We start from the raw sequence: 18,889 nt of genomic DNA, 5'->3' as shown, positions 1-18,889 counted from the left end.
ATTTGGAGTATTGTACACAGTTCTGGTCACCTATCTACTGGAAAGATGTCAATAAGATTGAAAGAATGCAGAGAAAAATCTACAAGGATGTTGCTGGGACTTGAGGACCTGAGTTACAGGGAAAGTTTGAATAGGTTAGGACTTTACTCTCTGGAGCTTAGAATGAGGGGAGATTTAATAGAGGTATACAAGATTATAAGAGCTATAGATAGCATAATACAGACAGGCCTTTTTCCACTGAGGTTGTGTGAGACTAGAACTAGAGGTCCTGGGTTAAGGGAGAAGGGTGAAATATCTAAGGGGAACATGAAGAGGAGCTTCTTCACAGTGTGATGAGAGTGTGGATCGAGCTGCCATCAGAAGTGGTGGATACAGGTTCAATTTCAACATTTAAGTGAAATTTGGACAGGTACATTGAAGGGAGGGCTATGGTCCAGGTGCAGGTTGATGGGACTGGGCAGATTAATAGTTTGGCATGGACTAGGTGGGCAGGCAGGCCTGTTTCTGAGCTGTGGTGTTCTAGGATTGCTTGATTCAATGAACTGTTCCCTGAAAGTTGCATTGCAGGTACACAGGGTGGGAAGGCTGGCCTCTATCGATCAGAATGTTGAGTTCAGAAGCTGCGATGTAATGTCACAGTTGTACAAGATGTTGGTGAGGCTACATTTGGAATACTGTATTCAGCTTTGGTCATCATAACATAGGAACGATGTCCTCAAAGTGGAAAGAGTGCAGAGGATATTAGTGTAGATGCTGCTGGTTTAATCACAGATGTATGAAATTATGAGGGTCAGAGGTAGGGTGAATACATTCAGCCTTTTTCCCTGGGTTGGGAAATCAAGAACTAACAGGGTTTAGGTTTTACATGAGACAGAAGAGAATTAATAGGAACCTGAGAAGCTACCTTTTCATCCAGAGGGTGGATTGTCTATGGAATGAGCTGCCATATGAAGTTGTTCAGGCAGGTACATTAATGACACTGAGAAGACACTTGGACAGAGACATGGACACAAACATTTAGAGGAATATGGGTGAAACAGAGAAAATAGGACCGGCTAAAATAGATGTCTTGGTCAACATGGAGCCATTGTTTCTATGATTCCCTGTCAGGAGCAATCACTTTCACAAATTACTACTGCAAAACTCATCTCAGATTGAGAAAGCAGCAATTATTATGTCAGACATTAAATAAAAACAAAGATTAAACGCCTAGAACTGAAGTTAAGCATTAAGAATTAGTAGATTATAAGAGTTTTAAAGGTCCCTTCAATTGAAATGTCAGTTTTCAGAATAATTCTCAAAATCTAGCTAATACACTGCAGTATAGATTTGCAACAACTACTGATTAATATCTTCTTATAAATTCAACTTCTTTATAAGAATACAAACTGATTTTCCCCCTTTGCTATTTAACATATGCAGAAGCAAAGGACTGCTTTTGCTTATCAATTACAATTTTTAAAAATTCAGAATGTGGTGGAATGATCTGATAAGAAGACAATTGACATATTAACTTGTTTCTGTCTCTGCAGCTGCTGTCCAACTTAAATGACTACTTCCAGCATTTGGTCATCAAGTGTTTTTATGTTTTGGATAAACAAATTGACTACAGTCCTTTTTTTTAAATCAACATTCCAACACACCGACCAGCCTCTACTCACTCTGGGAAATATTATTAAAATAATATTTCATTAAAATAACACACCAAAATGATGGTGGAACACAGCAGGTCAGGCAGCATCTATGACACTTCCATTAAAATAAAATTCACATCTGATCACATTAAACAATGACTGAGTGCTAATTAGCATGCAGTATTTACTATGGGTGATTTATCCGTGGATGCCAATTTATATAATGGAACACTTATTGTGCCTCAAAAGTATTTAATTTGCTCTATAGTTATGGAAGGGAGAGTTTCTTTTACTGGCACTAAAAGGCCACAGGTTCATGACTTTGAGGTGGTAGGTTATTGAAACGTCAAAGCTGACTGTCCAGGCAGGCCCACTGTCTCTGCCTACTCCTAACTTACTGAACTTGTGTCCTCATACCTCGACTCCATTCTATCCCTCTTGGTTCAGTTCCTTCCCACCTACATCTGCTGAACTTTACATGCTCTCAACCCCATGCTATACCACTGACCCCTTCTCGTGTCTCCAACGCTCCTCCTCCTTTTGGTCACCCCACTCTGGTTCTCTGCCTTCTCCAGATCTTATCATCTCTAAATGCCAATGACACATCAACCAGCTCAACCTCAGCACTCCTCTCCCCTCCTCAAACCTTAGCCCTTCTGAATGAACACAGCATGTTACAGGCCCTTTGGCCCACAATGTTGTGCCGACCATGTAACCTACTCTAGAAACTACCCAGAATTTCCCTACCACATACATTTTTCTAAGCTCCATGTACCTATCTAAGTCTCTTAAAAGACCCTATTTTATCTGCCTCTACCACTGTCACTGGCAGTGCATTCCATGCACCCATCACTCTCTGTGTGGAAAAACTTACCCCTGACATCCCCCTTGTACTTATTTCCAAGCACCTTAAAATATGCCCCCTTATGTTAGCCATTTCAGCTCTGGGAAAAAGCCTCTGACTATCCACATGATCAAAGTCTCTCATCATGTTATACACCTCTATTGGGTCACCTCTCATCCTCCAAGGAGAAGAGGCAAAGTTTCCCAACCTGTTCTCATAAGGCATACTCTCCAATCCAGGCAACATCCTTGTAAATCTCCTCTGCACTCTTTCTATAGTATCCACATCCTTACTGTAGTGAGGTGCCCAGAAATGAACACAGTTAATGCACTGCCCTCTACTCTCTCCATTCCAATTCCAACTTTCATCAAACCTGCAGACAAAGGGGGTGCTGTTGTAGTGTGGTGGATTGACCTTTAACTTGTTGAGGCCAGGCGGCAACTCAGACACCTCGTCTTGCTTACCCATTGAAAAGTACCCCACTCTGGAGCATTAGAAAATTGCCATAACACTATCACTAATCTCATCAACTATGGAGAACTCCCATATGCTGCCACCAAACTCACATTTCCCTTACCCCACACTGCTTGTTTTACCTCCTACCCTACATCTACAAGCCTGACTTTCTGGGTAGGCCCACTGTCTCTGCCTGCTCCTGCTTCACTGAACTTGTGTCCTCATGCCTTGATTCTATTCTATCCCCGTTGGTTCAGTTCCTTCCGACCTACATCCTTGATACTTCACGGGTTCTCAATTTCCTCGATAACCTTCAGTTCTCTGGCACTGACCGTCTCATTTTCAGCATGGATATCCAGTCCGTATATACTTCTATCCACCACCAAGAAGGCCTTAAAGCTCTCTGCTTTTTTCTCAACAAATGACCCATCCCGTTCTCCTCCACCACCAGCTTCCTCTATCTAGCAGAACTGGTTCTCATCCTCAACAATATCTCATTCTCAGTCCATGTTCCAAGCCTTCCCTGGGAATACTCTTCCTGCACTACACTGCCGACTGCATTGGTGCTGCTTCATACACCCATGCTGAGCTCCCCAATTTCATCCCAACCTCCACCCTGCCCTTAACTTCACTTGGTCTATTTCTGACACTTCTCTCCTCTTTCTCGATCTTTGTGTCTCCATTTCTGTCTACTGACATCTTTTATAGACCTACCAATTCCCATGGGTATCTTGACTAGACGGCTCCTGGAAAAATGCTATTCTTGGGAGGGGTGGGGTGATGATGTTTGGGTGCATCTCTTTCATGAATGTGAATTGTACATTTGATACATTTGTTAGGCACTGCACAATTCTCCTTTACACTATGTTATCTTTATTTAAAAAAAACAATAAAATTATTGTCAAGTAAAAAAAAACCCTATTCTCTTTTCTCAGTTTCATCATCTCCTGTGCATCTGTTCCCAGGATGAGGCTTCCCTTTCCAGGACATCAGAGATGTCGTCCTTCTTCAAAGAATTATGTTTCCCTTTCTCCACCATTGAAACTGCCCTCAGCTGTATCTCCTCCATTTCCCAGACATCCAGACTCACCCCATCTTCCTGCTACCTTAACAGGGATAGAGCTCCTCGTGTCCAACCTACCACTCCATAAACCTCTGCATCCAACACATCGTACTCTGCAACCTCCGCCATCTTCAACATGGTTCTACCATCAAACACGCTTTTACCTCCCCAACCCCCACCCCTGCTCTGTGCTTTCCATAGGGATAACACCCTCAGTGATTCCCCTGTCCATTTGTCCCACCCCACTAATCTTCCCCCGGCACATACCCCTGCAAGCAACAGAAAAACTATGTCTGCCCACTCACCACCTCCTTTCAGGGCCCCAAACAGGTGAGGCAACACTTCACCTGTGAGTCTGCTGGGTTCTCCTATTGTATCCAGTGCTCCCGATGTAGCCTTCTCTATATTGGCGAGACCGAATGCAAAGCGGGGAACTGCTTTGTTGAGCACCTCCACTTTATCTGCCAAAAGCAGAATTTCCCCGTATCCAACCATTTTAAATCTTATCCCCATTCTTGTTTGAACATATCAATCTACGACCCCCTCTTCTGCCACAATGAGTCCTCTCTCAGGGTGGGGTTTTCAGGTAGCCTCCAAACAGATGGCATGAACAATGATTTCTCCTTCCAGCTATTGTTTTTCTTTGCTCCTCCTTCCCTCTTCTTCTATTTCCTTTTCTGTCCTCTTACCTCTTGTCCTCACCTGCCTATCACCCTCCCCAGTGCCCCTTCTCCCACAGTTCTCCCTCCTCTCCTATTAGGCTCCATCTTCTCCAGTCCCAACCACCTGGCGTCAGTTATCACCTTCCAGCTGATCGTCCTTCCCCCCACTCCCCACATTTTTTATTCTGGTGTCACCCTCCCCCCCCCCACTTCTGTTCCAGTCCTGAAGAAGGGTCTCGACCCGAAATGTTGACTGTTTATTCATTTCTATAGACGCTGCCTGACCTGCTGAGTTCCTCCAGCATTTTGTGTATGTTGCTCAGGTTATTGAAGCGATTTAAAAAATGACACATGAACAAAGCCTGCCAATTACAATGGTTCATAGGGAGAGCCAGTTCCAGATTCCCATCACAGAAAAACAAAATGTTGGAGGAAGTCACTGGATCTGTACAGGCAAAATGATGGTCAATGTTTTGAGTCGTGACCCTGGTCAGGACTCTCCTAAAACATGAAACGCTGACCAAGCTTTTGTCTTTAAAGATGCTGCTTGACCCACTGAGTTCCTCCAGCAGTTGATTTTTGTTCCAGATTCCAACATCTGCAGTCTCGCGTGTCTCAAGATTTCCAATACCAGCTGTGTGAAGGAGTGTTTCCTGAAGTAGATTTACTCTTCCCATCCCACTTCCCCTAGCAGAGGGATATCCCATATATCCCATTGTATATTGTATATTCCATCAGATTCCTAAAACAGAAATTAACCAGCACATCATTTATTTTGAAAGCAAAAGACTAAGCTATGCAATGAACAAATGAGCAATCTGCTGGAGGAATTTGGTAGGTCAAACAGCATCTGTGAGAGAAAGGAACTGCTAAATGCTGATGTTTTGACTCAAGGTATTGCATTAGGACTAATGCAAGGAAGAAAGGAGAGAAGTGGTGGGGAGGGGGAGGTTTGCATATCAAAATGATAACTTAAAAAATTGTCTGGTGGAAATCGAAGCTTATTCTTATACGACAATCCACTTTGACAACATCAGTGACAGAAATCACCAACACAATGACAGTCTAGGGACAAGGATTCGTGTGTTGGCTATCATCAATGCTCAGGATTATATCAGGAGATGTGAAAACATTTCCTGATATAATCTGGTCAAGCAATCCAACCAATATCCAAGTCAGCAAGTTGGCTGCTTCATGTACCAGTGTGAATTCTGAGCCCAACTCCTCGTGGGCCTACATAGTAAACACAAGGACACATTTGAGGCTCAATGGTCAGAGAAGCTGCAGAACAGCCTGGCTTTCGTGGTGTCTCAGACTGCGAGTGGGTCTGCTGGGAATTGGTGGTGGTCAGCGATGTGATAACTCAAGGACAAAGTCCAGGGAGGGCCACATGTTCTGTGCTGCAGTTACAAAACAAAATGACCCAGAAAATATTCCTCCTTTAATTTGAAATCCCAGAAATGACAATGCTCTTTCTGAGCCAACATAAATAATACATAAAACTTCTCTGAGCTTTGCTACGAGTGGCTTCCAGCAGCTGTTCTACAGATTAAGCAAATAAATTCTGTATGTGTCACAACTCCATGTTCCAAAACTAACCCAGTAACTGATTATATACTTAGAATAAATCAATCAATGGAGAGCTTTGCTCAGATTTATATTATTAATAAATGGGATAAAATATTTAGGTATTAGAGTTGATAATGATGTAAAAAATTTATATAAACAAAATTATTTGCCATTATTAAAAAAAATAAAAGAGGATCTTGATAAATGGATGACATTACCAATAACATTAATAGGTAGAGTTAATGCTGTAAAAATGAATAAATTTCCTAGATTGCAATATTTATTCCAAACTTTACCAATACAATTGCCTCAAAAGTTTTTTCAAGAACTGAATAAATAGGAAATTTCTTTGGAAAGGAAAGATGTCAAGAATATCATTGGAAAAATTGACATGTAAATTTGATTTAGGAGGGTTACAACTTACAAATTTTAAGAATTATTATAAAGCAAATCAACTTAGATTTATTGCATCTTTTTTTGATGAAGAAAAACCGGCATGGATTAGAATAGAATTAGATAAGATAGGAGAAAACATACCAGAAAATTTTACATACAAATGGGAATCCAAATGGATACGGGAAAAAAAATCTCCTATATTAAGACACTTGATTGATTTATGGAATAAGGTAAATCTGGACGATGAGATAAAGAAATCTTTATTAGCAAAAAGAACTTTAATTCAAAATAGGCTTATTCCTCTTACAATGGATAATAAACTTTTACATAATTGGTTCCAAAAGGGGATTAAATATATAGGTGATTGTTTTGAAGGTATATTGATGTCATTTGATCAATTAAAAAATAAATATAAAATATCAAACAACACTCTTCTCTGTTATTTTCAATTAAAGGCTTATTTACGAGAAAAGCTGGGTCAAACAATGTTGATGCCAAAACCTAGTTAAATAGAAATATTAATTTGAAAAGGAAAAATTAAAAAAATTACATCCTGTATGTACAATTTGATTCAAAATCAGACAATTAAATCAGGAATTCATAAATCAAGACAAAAATGGGAATCTGATTTGAATATTAAAATTGATGGAAAAAGCTGGTCAAGATTATGTTCTGATAGTATGATAAATACAATAAATGTTCGACTTAGATTAATACAATATAATTTTTTACATCAATTATATATAACACCACAGAAAATAAATAGATTAAATTCAAATATGTCTGACCAATGTTTTCGATGTAATCAAGAAATTGGTACTTTTTTACATTCTACTTGGTCTTGTTTTAAAATTCAATCATTTTGGATAAATTTAAGACTTTTATTGGAACAAATTACTGGAGTACAACTCCCACATAGTCCAATATCATTTTTATTAGGAGACATTGAAGGGACATTACCGAAACTTAAATTGAATAAATGTCAGAAAAAAATTATAAAAATTGCATTGGCAGTAGCCAAAAAAGTTATCGCAGTTACTTGGAAATCTGATTTATATTTAACTATAGATCGTTGGAATAATGAAATATATAGTTGTATTCCACTTGAAAAAATTACATACAATCTAAGAAATGAATATTATATATTTTTGAAAATTTGGCTCCCATACCTACAAAAGATAGGATTAGATACATAGGTCCTTAGAAGATAAAATTATAAAGTAATTGGGGAAAGTAAAAATAAAAATTAAAATTATTTTGAACTCCACGGAGCATGTGGGGATCCTCCGATATCCAGGCAATCTTTCTCTTCTTTCTTTCTTTTTTTTCTTTCTTTAGATAAGGGTTAAGGGGGGGGGGAGGGTTAATACCATTTTTTCTCTTTCTTACTATTTTATCATTGTAATTTTCTAATAAACAAACAAATAAATAAATAAATAAATAAGATTTATATTATTAGAAGGGATGAGAACATACCTGCTTGTTCAGAACTTCTATCATTTTCTGAGCATTTAGTTTGTCTCCAATCAAAATCTCCACTCGTTGCCTGTTAGAAAAGTACACATTAGCTCTGTGTTCTACTTTCTATCAGAGAATATACCAGAATTTAGAGCCAATTATTAATATTACCAAAATTCCTGCAGTTTGATCAATATTTTGCTCATGATCATAAGGTCAAAATATGACATCCAAACAAATAACCAGCAAGGGGAAGCATTTTCAGTCAAAAGTGTAAATGTAGCCTACAACAGTTGGACACAAGCTATCTGGTTATGCTCAAGTGGTCGACTGAATTAAATCATTTGCAGGGATGTTATGAATGTTAGCTGATCATTGGAAGTTCTGAGATGATGTAAAGCTGTTGTTTGACTTGCCTTAGTTGGTATGGTAATGGGCTTAATTAAACCTGGTTATTCTCACAGAGATGCCACTTTTCAGTGTGAGAATGAAAACCGTGACTTGAATTACTGTTGACGACATTTGGAAGGGTTTTATGCTCCAAAGTAAAATACGAGAAAAAATGAAAATACTGTATAAACAAAAATCAAGAAAGCAGATCTACTGACAGTCACTGAGGCACCCAGATACGTGAACAAAATTGCTCTAATTTAACCACAGTTAGGTGAAGAAAACATTTTTTGTTTTAATTCGTACAGCATAAAATTATAAATAATACATTATAATATTCCACTATTGTTCACATCAAGACTACAGAACCTAAGGTTACCTCTTCTATTGCTTGTATTCTAACTATCCAGTGTAAACTCAAACACATTTTATTAGATATCTACATATTCACTGAACATTGCATCTTAAATTATTTGTGCAACAAATAGCAACATAAAAATGTAAGGAATTTGCATCTTCGTTGGCCACGGCTGAAGTACCAGAAGACTGGAAGATAGCCGATATTGTCACCTTGTTCCAAAAAGACAGTAAGGTTAAGTGTGTAGCCTCCAGGCCGATCAGCTTTATATCTAGGGTAGGGACGTTTTTGAAGAAAATTCTGAGGAACAGCATTTACGTTGACTTGGAAAGGCAGATTGATTAGGAGGAGCAAGCACGGTTTTGTGAAGAGGAGACTGCACTACCTGACCGAATTTTTTGAGGAGGTGACTGGAAACACTGATTAGGGCAGTGTGATAGACATTGTTTACATGGATCTTAGTGAGGCTTTTGACAAGGCCCCACATGGTAGGCCGGTCTAGAAAGTTATGGCACAAAGTATCTTACATATGTTAGCAAACTGTGATAGGAATGAGGGGTACTGCTTTTGGGTGTTTTATCTTACTAGAAATGTGTAACAAGTGGTGTACCTCAGAGACTGGTGCTAGGATCTTTGTTGTTGTAACATATACAGAAACGACTTGAATGAGAGTGTAGTAGATTTGATTAATAAACTTGCAAATAACATGAAAATTGGTGGAGTTGTAGACAGCGTAATTGTAGGGTTGTCTAAGGCTACAGTTGAAAAGTTGGGCAGAATAGTAGCAAATGGACTTTTATCCAAATAAATATGAGGTAATGCAAATTCTCATAGTACATTGCAAATAAATTGCAGATTTATTGTACAATTCCATAGCTCCCTAAAGATGACATCACAAATGAACAGGGTAGTGAAAAGAACATTGGTATGTTTAACCTTTAAAGACCAAGATATTGAATATAAGAGTTGGGACATCATGTTGCAGCTCTACAAAACATTAGTTGGACTGTATTTAGAGTATTTCATCACTGCACTATAGAAAGGAAGTAGTAGCAATAGAGAGAGAGCAGAAGACTCACCAGAATGTTGTTTTAAATGGAAAACTGTAGTCATAGGGCTAAACTGGGTTCATTGCATTTGGAATATAGACTGAGGCATGACCTTATAAGGGTTTATAAAATTATGAGTGATATGTTAGCTGTATATGTTAGATAGTCAAAAACGTTTTCCTTGAATGGGGGGGGGGAAGGTCTAAAATAGTGGTCAGTTTAACAAGTGAGGAGAGAAATGTAAAGATGATCTGAGGGGTATGTTCTTCACACAGAACATGGTGAATACCTGGGATGACCAGCAAAAAGGAGGATGTGAGACAGATATAATTATGATATTTAAAAAGATTTTGGACAGGTGCTCGAAAGAAAAGGCCAGGAGAGATATAGCCAAATGGGATTACTGTAGACAGGCACATTGGTCACAGTGGATGAGGTGGATCAAAAGGACCAGTTTGAGTGCTGTACATTGCAACGCTTATGTGATTCTAATTAGAATTCAAGTGCAATTGCAAAACAAAGCTCATAAGTATAGTAGTCTAAAACAATTCTGTACTATTTATTAATATGGTGCAGGATAAAACAAGAAGCTGATGTCATTTCCCTGTACAGCAATGTTCAGTATTCCACCTAGTAAACGAGCAACTTGCTGAAAGATATTCACCAATAATTCTTCAATTATCACCTGATATCATAATCCTAAAGGGCTCTACTGTGGGAACAAAAAGTTGGTGAAACTCCCCAGCAACTCACACTGGAGTTCATGTCCATTCTGATGGAGAATGGGTATGAGAAACTATTTTACTTGTAAATTTAATTTCTGCATTTTCCAGCATCTGCATAATCTCTTGAGTTTATATTTCACTTGTATAAACTCATTTAAATGTCTTGAAGTATTTAAACAGCTTCATTTTAGGTAGTTAAATTTTAATACTCTTAGTATTTTTCAGTAGTTTAAAAAATATTTTAATTAATTTTTTAAATGTCACCTACACTATAAATTTTTTTTAAGAGGTTTGTCAGTCTGGGACATGGCTTCACCACCTGTCAAAGGGTGTTCTGCAGTGTTGTGACCTGAGCTTGTTCAGACAAGCACTTGATTGCAGGTGCTACAGAAAGTCAGGTCACAGTACAGGGTCTAATTCCTGCAACTACAATAGCCAATCAGTGGAATCGCAGGAGATACAGAACTTTGCAAAAGTCTAAGGCACATGTAAAGAAATTCTCTAAAGTGAAGATGCTGTCAAAAATAGTGAAGTGAAAAGTTTTTAAATATCAAAAACTAACTATAAAGAGCAGTAACCAGTAAAAAAAAATCTAAACCAAATCAATATATGGTGCGACCACCCTTTGCCTTTAAAATTTCATCAATCCTCTCTTAGGTGCACGGTCGTGCAGTTTTGTAAAAAAAAAATAAATTGGCTGGTAGATTGTTCTAAGCATTTTGGAGAACTTGCCACAATTCACCTGCAGATTTTGGCTGTCTCAGTCGTTTCTGTCTCTCTAGGTAATCCCAGACAGCCTCGATGTTGAGATCAGGGCTTGTGGAGGTCACACCATCTGAAACCATATTAAAAAAAATCTAGGGTGCCCAATACCTTTGCACAATACTCTAAACGGTAACTTTAATTGTGATTAGTGTTAAAAGTGGCAGGCTTGGTGTTAATCAGAAATTACGTGATTTTTTTGTGTGGTGCTATTATTTTGTATCTAATTTGAAGTGATTATCAGAGAGACATGCTGAAACTTCTGCAGCAGCTTACATTAACTCCTGTTGTGCTTCATTCATTTCTAGGATCTTCGACAGATAGTCTTCTTTGTCCGCCTTTGGTGTGGTCTTTTGATCTTTCCATATATCACTCCTATCGGCGAGTACTTCAGATTCACTACTATGGATTAAATAGGAAAGACTGTAGTTATTTGAGCAACACTACTGAGTTATTGGCAGATGGACAATAAGTAAAGAACTAAACAGAATTTGTGTGAAACTTTTATAAATCACTGGTTGTGCCCCAATTATTTCCTGTGTCCAATTTTGATTTCAAGTTTTTTGGAAGGCTGTCAAGATCCTTCACATGGCACCTTGGAAATTGATTTGAAGCCAGGGCCTTCTTTTACTATTACAGAAATGAGGTTTAAGTCTTCACAGCAGAGGAAGTTGAGGGGAAATAGAAGTGTTTAAAACTTACAAGGATTTTTATATTTTAAGTGGAAATAGTATTTCCATGATAGAATATTTGGTAATCAGAAGACAATTTTGAGAGAGCTAGCAAATATAAAGTGTGAAAAAAATTTAATGAGTTGGTATTATCTGGAAAACTTTAGTGTTGATTTTCAAAAGTAATTTGATATTTGCATAAAAAGTAAAAAAAAATGCTGTAAATAGGTAAAGAGCAAGGCTATGGGGCTAATTGGATAACTATTCCAAACAGTTGGTACAGGGAAAATAACATACCTCAGTTCTGCAAGCTTTTATGAAAACATCTTTTGAGCCTACTTAAGAGGGCCCTCAGTGTGCCAGAGAAATAGTTATTTAGATTATGTGCTCAAATATCTAGACCAGGGTTTGAACCTTTAACCTTCTGATTGTGAGGCAAGGTTGCTTTTGATAATTTAAAGATGATAGGCATAATAGTGTTTTGAATTTTGTCAACTGCAAACAAATAACAATCGTTCTTGCATTTTAGATGGGTTTCCACAGACCAATGCAGATGCATTAAAACTGACACAAATACATGAGAAAATGTAAAAGCTAATGTCATAATTTTTTGCCATTTATCTCATAAAGTGCAGTCAGATATTTATCTTTATTTTGGGGGGACAAGATGGGAACATGCAAATGGGTAAAAAGGACAGCATTCAGGGTGATTATACATGCAGTTCTGCATTTCATCAGAGCGCAAGAAGTTAACACATCAACATTCACCTATCAGTCATGCTTCTGAAAAATGAAACAGGGTGATGCAGCTTGCATAACATGGTATAGCATCAAGATTTTTAAAAAGAAAATTCTTTTTCACTCATGCTTTGAACGGACATTCAAATTTGTACTTTGTACATTCAAATGGACATTTGTACTTTGTGTCTACAACTGCTTGGGTATTGATAAAAGTTAAAAATTCCAGCCTATTCCAATCAATGTTTAATTTATTTTATTATAAAATATTGGGACAACATTATTCACTATGATATTTGCATATAAACCCTAGGGTTAAATGGTGTCGAGAGATTATGGATTTTCGGAAACTAGGAATAAACTCTCTCTTAAAGCAAGCAATTTAAGATCAAGGCATCATTAATTTTCAAGTCTAGTTTTCTTATAACTGTTCCTTCATAATTTAATTTATGTTTTAACAATGATAGTAGTGGTTTCTTTTGCCCGTACTGCAAGCATAATTCAGCCTTTATCTTCCTGTTTGAAAAAAATTGTACTCCCCCCCCCCTCCCTCCAATTATCCACTGAGTTTCCAAGATCCTACAAGGGCCTTTCAATTATAAAATGAGAAAGTCATAACAGCAAAAAATCTAAAACCAAAAAAAAAAAGAAACTTTGTGAAATTATTGATATCTAGATAGAGATACTAATGCAGGGCAACAATTTCACTAAAGTAACCATTTGATATATTACAACATGCATGGTTACAATTTTTGAAATTGTCCCACCTCAAAGCAGAATTAGCATTCAAAGGGCATTCACAGCAATCTATGAGAACAGCACTTTCATATAGCAACAAGTCATGCCTTTAAGGAGGTTAAGCATTCATAATCAATGGATGAAAAATCTAGCATTATGATCCAGCAGAAATTATGTATAAATGTATCATAACGGAACTTAACCAACAATGCACCACCTTAAACCACTATCGTATCCAGCTTACCACATTTCACAGATGTCAGCTGTCCATGCGTTTTGGGGAAAAAAGCATTGAAGATGTTTAATTTCACATTTTAATCAAGTGATGTTTATCACAAGGAATGGGAATTTACTAAAATTAAATAAAATCTCCAATATCATTACCTCTGCATTCGAGTATGCAGCTGATCAAGTTGCTCTTGCAGTGTGGAGACAACAACTTTTAATTCAGTATTCTCCTTTTCAATTTGAGAATTTCGATTGTGGAGTTCTGAAGTGGACACAACCTTCTCTTCCAGGTATTTGGTTCTTTCTTGCAGACTTGTGTTCAGAGCCTTTAATCTTGCTACTTCTTTCTTGGATACTTCGTGTGCTCTTTCTAAATCTGCAAGAACCTTTAATTTGTCCTGTAACAGTTCACCTTTTTCTTTAAGTTCTACACATTCCTTCTCCATTTCCATTTTTTCATTCTTAAACAACTCAAAAGATTTCTGTAAGTTTGAGAGCTGCAAAGTTTTTTCTTCCAATGCCACTTCACTGTCTTGCAAAGAAACAATTTGCGACCTTGCTTCTACTAACTCTTTCTCAGACTCTTCCTGCCCCTTTTTAAGAACTTCTACTCGCTCTTGTAATTGTTCGACTTTTTCTTGAAGTTCCAGCTTTCTGCTTATAATTTCAGTCTTTTCATTCTGAAAGAACTCGATAGTTTTCCGCAAGTCTGAGACATCCAATGCTTTATCCTCTAGTTCCTTTATTCTCTCTTTCAGATTGGAATTTTCTAATCTGATTTCTTTCTCAGAAAGCTTACACACAGCCTCTGAATGTGAAAGAGCTGTAACCTTACCTTGTAGTATCTCAACCTTTTCTTGAAGTTCAGTGTTTACCTTCATTAATTCCACTTTTTCTCTCTTAAGTAAGTAATTAGCTTCCTGCAGGCTTAAGCATTCTGCTGCTTCAACTTTTGATTCCTCTATACTTTCCTTTTGTTCCAACAATTCAGTGCTTAACTCTGCATTTTCCGTCCTAATTTCCTCATGTAATACTTTTGACAGGGGCATCCTTTCTTCTTTCAGCTGAGTTATCTCCCCTGACTGAGAAATTCTACCTTTCATCTTTTTATCCTCTCCCCCTGTTTCATAATTAACCTGCTGCTCCTCACCAAAGGGGTCTATGTTTTTTTCCAGATTTCTCTCTTGCAGATCAGAGACTTCGGAAAAACATTCTTTCATTGTTTCAGATTCCTCCTGTGAAATCCCAAGTTGATTAGAAGTCATCCCATTTTTTTCTTCCAATTTGACTTTCTCCAATTTCAATATTTTTTCCTCATTCTCAGATTCTACCTTCTTAGAATTTGGCATGGAGTGATCTGCCTTCCCTAGAGACATAACCAATTGTTCTTTCTTCTGTAATTGTAATTCCTTCCTTAAGTTGATAATCTCATTTGTCAAAATACTCTCTTTTTTAGAGGCATCATCTTTTAATTCTTCTAGTTCCTTCTGAAGCTGCTGTTGTTTAAAAGCTGATTTATTTAATTCTTCTTTGTAGGTTTTCTCTAATCTGTCTCTCTCCTCAGCTAAAGTCTGAGAAAACAGAGCCTTCTCATCTATCAGCATTGCCTTAAGTTTTTCTTTTTCTTCTTCATTTTCCTGTAAAAGCTCCTCTTTTTCAAATTCCCACTGGCCTTTCTCTTCATAAAGCTGCTTTTCAAGATCCTGCAGTTCTTGCTGATATTTTTCTCGAAGCTCACAAGTTTCTGCTTTGAGCTTAACTTTGAATGTTTGCTGCTCCTTTGCAAACTGGGCTTCCATCTCAGAAATCCTCTGGTTAAAGTCATCTTCTATACTTTTCCTATGTGATAAACAATTAAAACATCAGCCTCAGATAGGAAAACTGTAAGTGAGAGCATCACAATTAGCCTGGGCCTCGATTATAGAAAAGTGAGGAAAATTTCACAGGGAGCCAATTTCTCAGTGCCATCCAATTGCATTAACTCAAACCATGCTTTATAGATAAAACATTACAAGTGATTCCAGTGCAACTACACATAAGCTATATAGTAAAAAGAACATACAAAAAGCTAGAGCTAACACCAAGCTATCCAAAAGCACCCAAGGCCTTTACAACCAAGGAGAATATGGCCAGCAAGTGCATGATAGCAACTGCTTGCAGGTTTCCTCTCCAAGTGACATGCTACTCTGACTTGCAAGTATATCACTGATCCTTAACTGTCATTTGGTATAAATCTCAGAAATCCCTACCCAATAGTATATGTGAAAGTAACTACATCAAAAAACCTGCAATGCAGAGATTCCTAACCTTTTTTATGACATGGACCCCTATCACTAATTGCATGGTTCAAGGTAATGTCTCACCAACACTTTCTCAAGAGCATCCAAATCCTCAATAAAGCATCATCACAGTTTAGTGCAATGAATGACAAATTTAAAAACAAGTTTTAATTTAGAAGGTAGAAAAATATCAGAGTCAGAAAGAATATGCAAAACAAATCTGATAATATTAATGTGAAAAGTTCTTAATATGAAATGTTGATACATCTGAGTACTAATAAAATATTTTAATGTTTACACTCAAATCAAACTGAATGCAAAAGCTTATTTTGTTCATGCTAAAAGAACCAGAGATCTTTCCCGAGTACAAAAATATAGTGAAATAAAGAACTTCAAATATGGAATTATAGATCAACATTTTAAATTTCTAAAAAGTTTTGTTGGTTGTAATAAGATTGGATCAAATAAACCTCCATTAATCTGTTTCAAATAAATTCAAATCCAAACAAACCATTGACTATTATATTCTACAAATTATCAAGAAAATCGACTCACCAAAAAGCATAAAAGCTCAAGAATAAGTTCACAATTTAGATCAGAAAACATTAATAAATCCAAGATTCGACGTGCTTCCCCCTTTCATGATTTTCTCCATGTCCTCCATAGTTTGATCATAGATAACAAATTTTCTGAACCAACCTTTCCCAAAATTCTCACCTTTGCTGCAGCAGCTCATTTTGCTTCTGATGCAGAAGATTCTGTTGTAACCCCTCTTTCTCTTGTTGAAGGTTTTCTGTAATCTCAGAAATTTGTCTGGAGTAGACCTGCTTGAGCTCCATTTTTTCCTTTACAAATGCTTCCTTCAGTTCTCTTCTTTGCGCCTCCACTTGTGCCTCAGTAGTACTCAGCTTACATAATAATTCTTCCTTCTCTTTGTAGAAAGACTGGATTGCTTCTTCCATTTTGTTCCGGGTTGTTTCTTCATGTTCCTGCTTCAACTGCTTCTCTAGTTGTGCTTTCTCTACATTAAATTTATCCAGCAGTTCATTCTTTTCTTGTCTATGTTTACATTCTATTGAATGTTGTAACTTTTGAAGGGTTTCAATTTCTCCTTGAAGATATGAAATATGACTTCTGAGTTCTTTAATTTCTACTTGCATTTTTGAAATCTCTCTGTTGTGCACCTGGTTAACGCCCTCTTTCTCTACTTCATATTTTACTTTTGATTCTTCCATTTGTGCCTCATAATAATTTATCTGAAAAGGAGAAGTATCATAGACAATTACCGCACTGTCAATTTTGACACATATACTGCATGGACAGGCATGTCTATACAAAGACCCAAATGCATGCACTTACCCCAAATCTTCCCTACCCAAGCCGCCTCTAACTTTCTGAACTCTGTGAAATGTAAGAGCCAGGGAGGACAGCATTCTCATAAAGTTATCATTAATCCCAATAGAGTCATAGAGCACAGAAACAGGCCCTTCGACCCATCTAGTCCATGATACCCTCCCTGGTTCTCAACCCATCTACCTGCACCCAGACCATCGCCCTCGATATCTGGCTATTAAGATTCAGGTAGTTGAATATAATATCTTGCAATAACAATCTAGAAACTGAACATATTTTATTCTGATCAGTGACCTGTTGCACTGTTAGAAATAGTCTCATGTCTCACACTTTGCTGATCGATCTAATTTTGATCAACAAAAATGCTAAATGCCATTAGGTGGAATCTGCCTCAGAATACTATGAGGTACATAATTTTGTTGAAAATTCCATAGAAACATAGAAAGCCTACAGCACAATATAGGTCCTGTGGCCGACAAAGCTGTGCTGCACATGTCCTTAACTTAGAATTTACCTAGGGTTACACATAAACCTCTATTTTTCTAAGCTCCATGTACTTATCCAGGAGTCTTTTAAAAGACCCTATCATATCCGCCTCCACCACCGTCGCCAGCAGTCCATTCCACACACTCACCAATCTGCATAAAAAAAAACTTACCCCTGACATCTCCTCTGTACCTACTTCCAAGCACCTTAAAACTGTGACCTCTCGTGTTAGACATTTCAGCCCAGGGAAAAAGCCTCTGACTACCTACATGATCAATGCCTCTCATCATCTTATACACCCCTATCAGGTAATCTCTCATCCTCCATGTCAATCTATTCTTAATAACTAGTAGCTCACTTGCCTTTGCTTCTAATTCAGCCTTCAAATTATGAACTGCCTGTTGATGTTGTTCTTTAATTTGTTCAATGGCCATTTCTGCTTCCAAACTCATGTTTAGTGGATTGCTTTCCTCGGGATCAAAAGCTGAAAAAGAAAGAGACAGGATTTGGCAAGGCAGCCTAACTTGATATAATTACTAGTTTCCTGTCCTTACACAAAAGGACTGGTTTAAAGTGAAGATTCCTAGATGAGTTCAGGACAATGATAAACAACATGAGAGTACTTGTGGTTCCACATTAACGTGATTGAATGACAACAAAGAACTTTAACTGAACCAGAACTAATATTACTTACATGAAAAATTACGTCACTACAGTACTTCCTTAGATCATTAAAATGTGGCTAAAATAAAGAAATTGGATAAGCCAAACTGACTTCACAAAGTCTCCCTAAGCTTGGCACCGTACCTGGATCATAGTCTCCTATTTCATTCTTGCTCTCCATTTCCTCAGCCAAAGAACTTCTTAGCAACTGTTTAAAACATTTCCCTTGTATCTGATATGCTTGTAGTTCTGATTGGAGCTCATCAATCCGGTCCTGGAGCTCCTACATTAAACACATAAAAGAAATGTATATCTCTCATTTCATAGTGATGAACATACTTTGAGATTCTAACTATGAAGAAATCAA

The 18,889-nt window shown here is 37.4% G+C and overlaps 1 protein-coding gene across 4 annotated transcripts in view; it reads right to left on the bottom strand.

Moving 5' to 3' along the window:
- The window catches only part of nin (ninein (GSK3B interacting protein)), a 149,918-nt gene that overhangs the window by 25,059 nt on the left and 105,970 nt on the right, over nucleotides 1-18,889 (bottom strand). For all 4 annotated transcript variants that reach the window (XR_009509322.1, XR_009509323.1, XM_059958089.1 and 1 more), the window contains exons 14-19: nucleotides 18,667-18,805; nucleotides 18,222-18,343; nucleotides 16,738-17,276; nucleotides 13,898-15,580; nucleotides 11,643-11,768; nucleotides 8,101-8,170 (exon numbers count right to left, since the gene is read on the bottom strand). Coding sequence is in view for 2 of the 4 variants with exons in the window: in XM_059958089.1 (XP_059814072.1) it covers nucleotides 8,101-8,170; nucleotides 11,643-11,768; nucleotides 13,898-15,580; nucleotides 16,738-17,276; nucleotides 18,222-18,343; nucleotides 18,667-18,805 (2,679 nt within the window). In the remaining 2 variants the exon portion in view is untranslated. The remainder of the gene's footprint in view (nucleotides 1-8,100; nucleotides 8,171-11,642; nucleotides 11,769-13,897; nucleotides 15,581-16,737; nucleotides 17,277-18,221; nucleotides 18,344-18,666; nucleotides 18,806-18,889) is intronic.

The sequence above is a fragment of the Hypanus sabinus genome, chromosome 2 (genome assembly GCF_030144855.1).
Source record: "Hypanus sabinus isolate sHypSab1 chromosome 2, sHypSab1.hap1, whole genome shotgun sequence".
NCBI lineage: Eukaryota > Metazoa > Chordata > Chondrichthyes > Myliobatiformes > Dasyatidae > Hypanus > Hypanus sabinus.
This window is presented reverse-complemented; position numbering and strand designations above follow the sequence as displayed.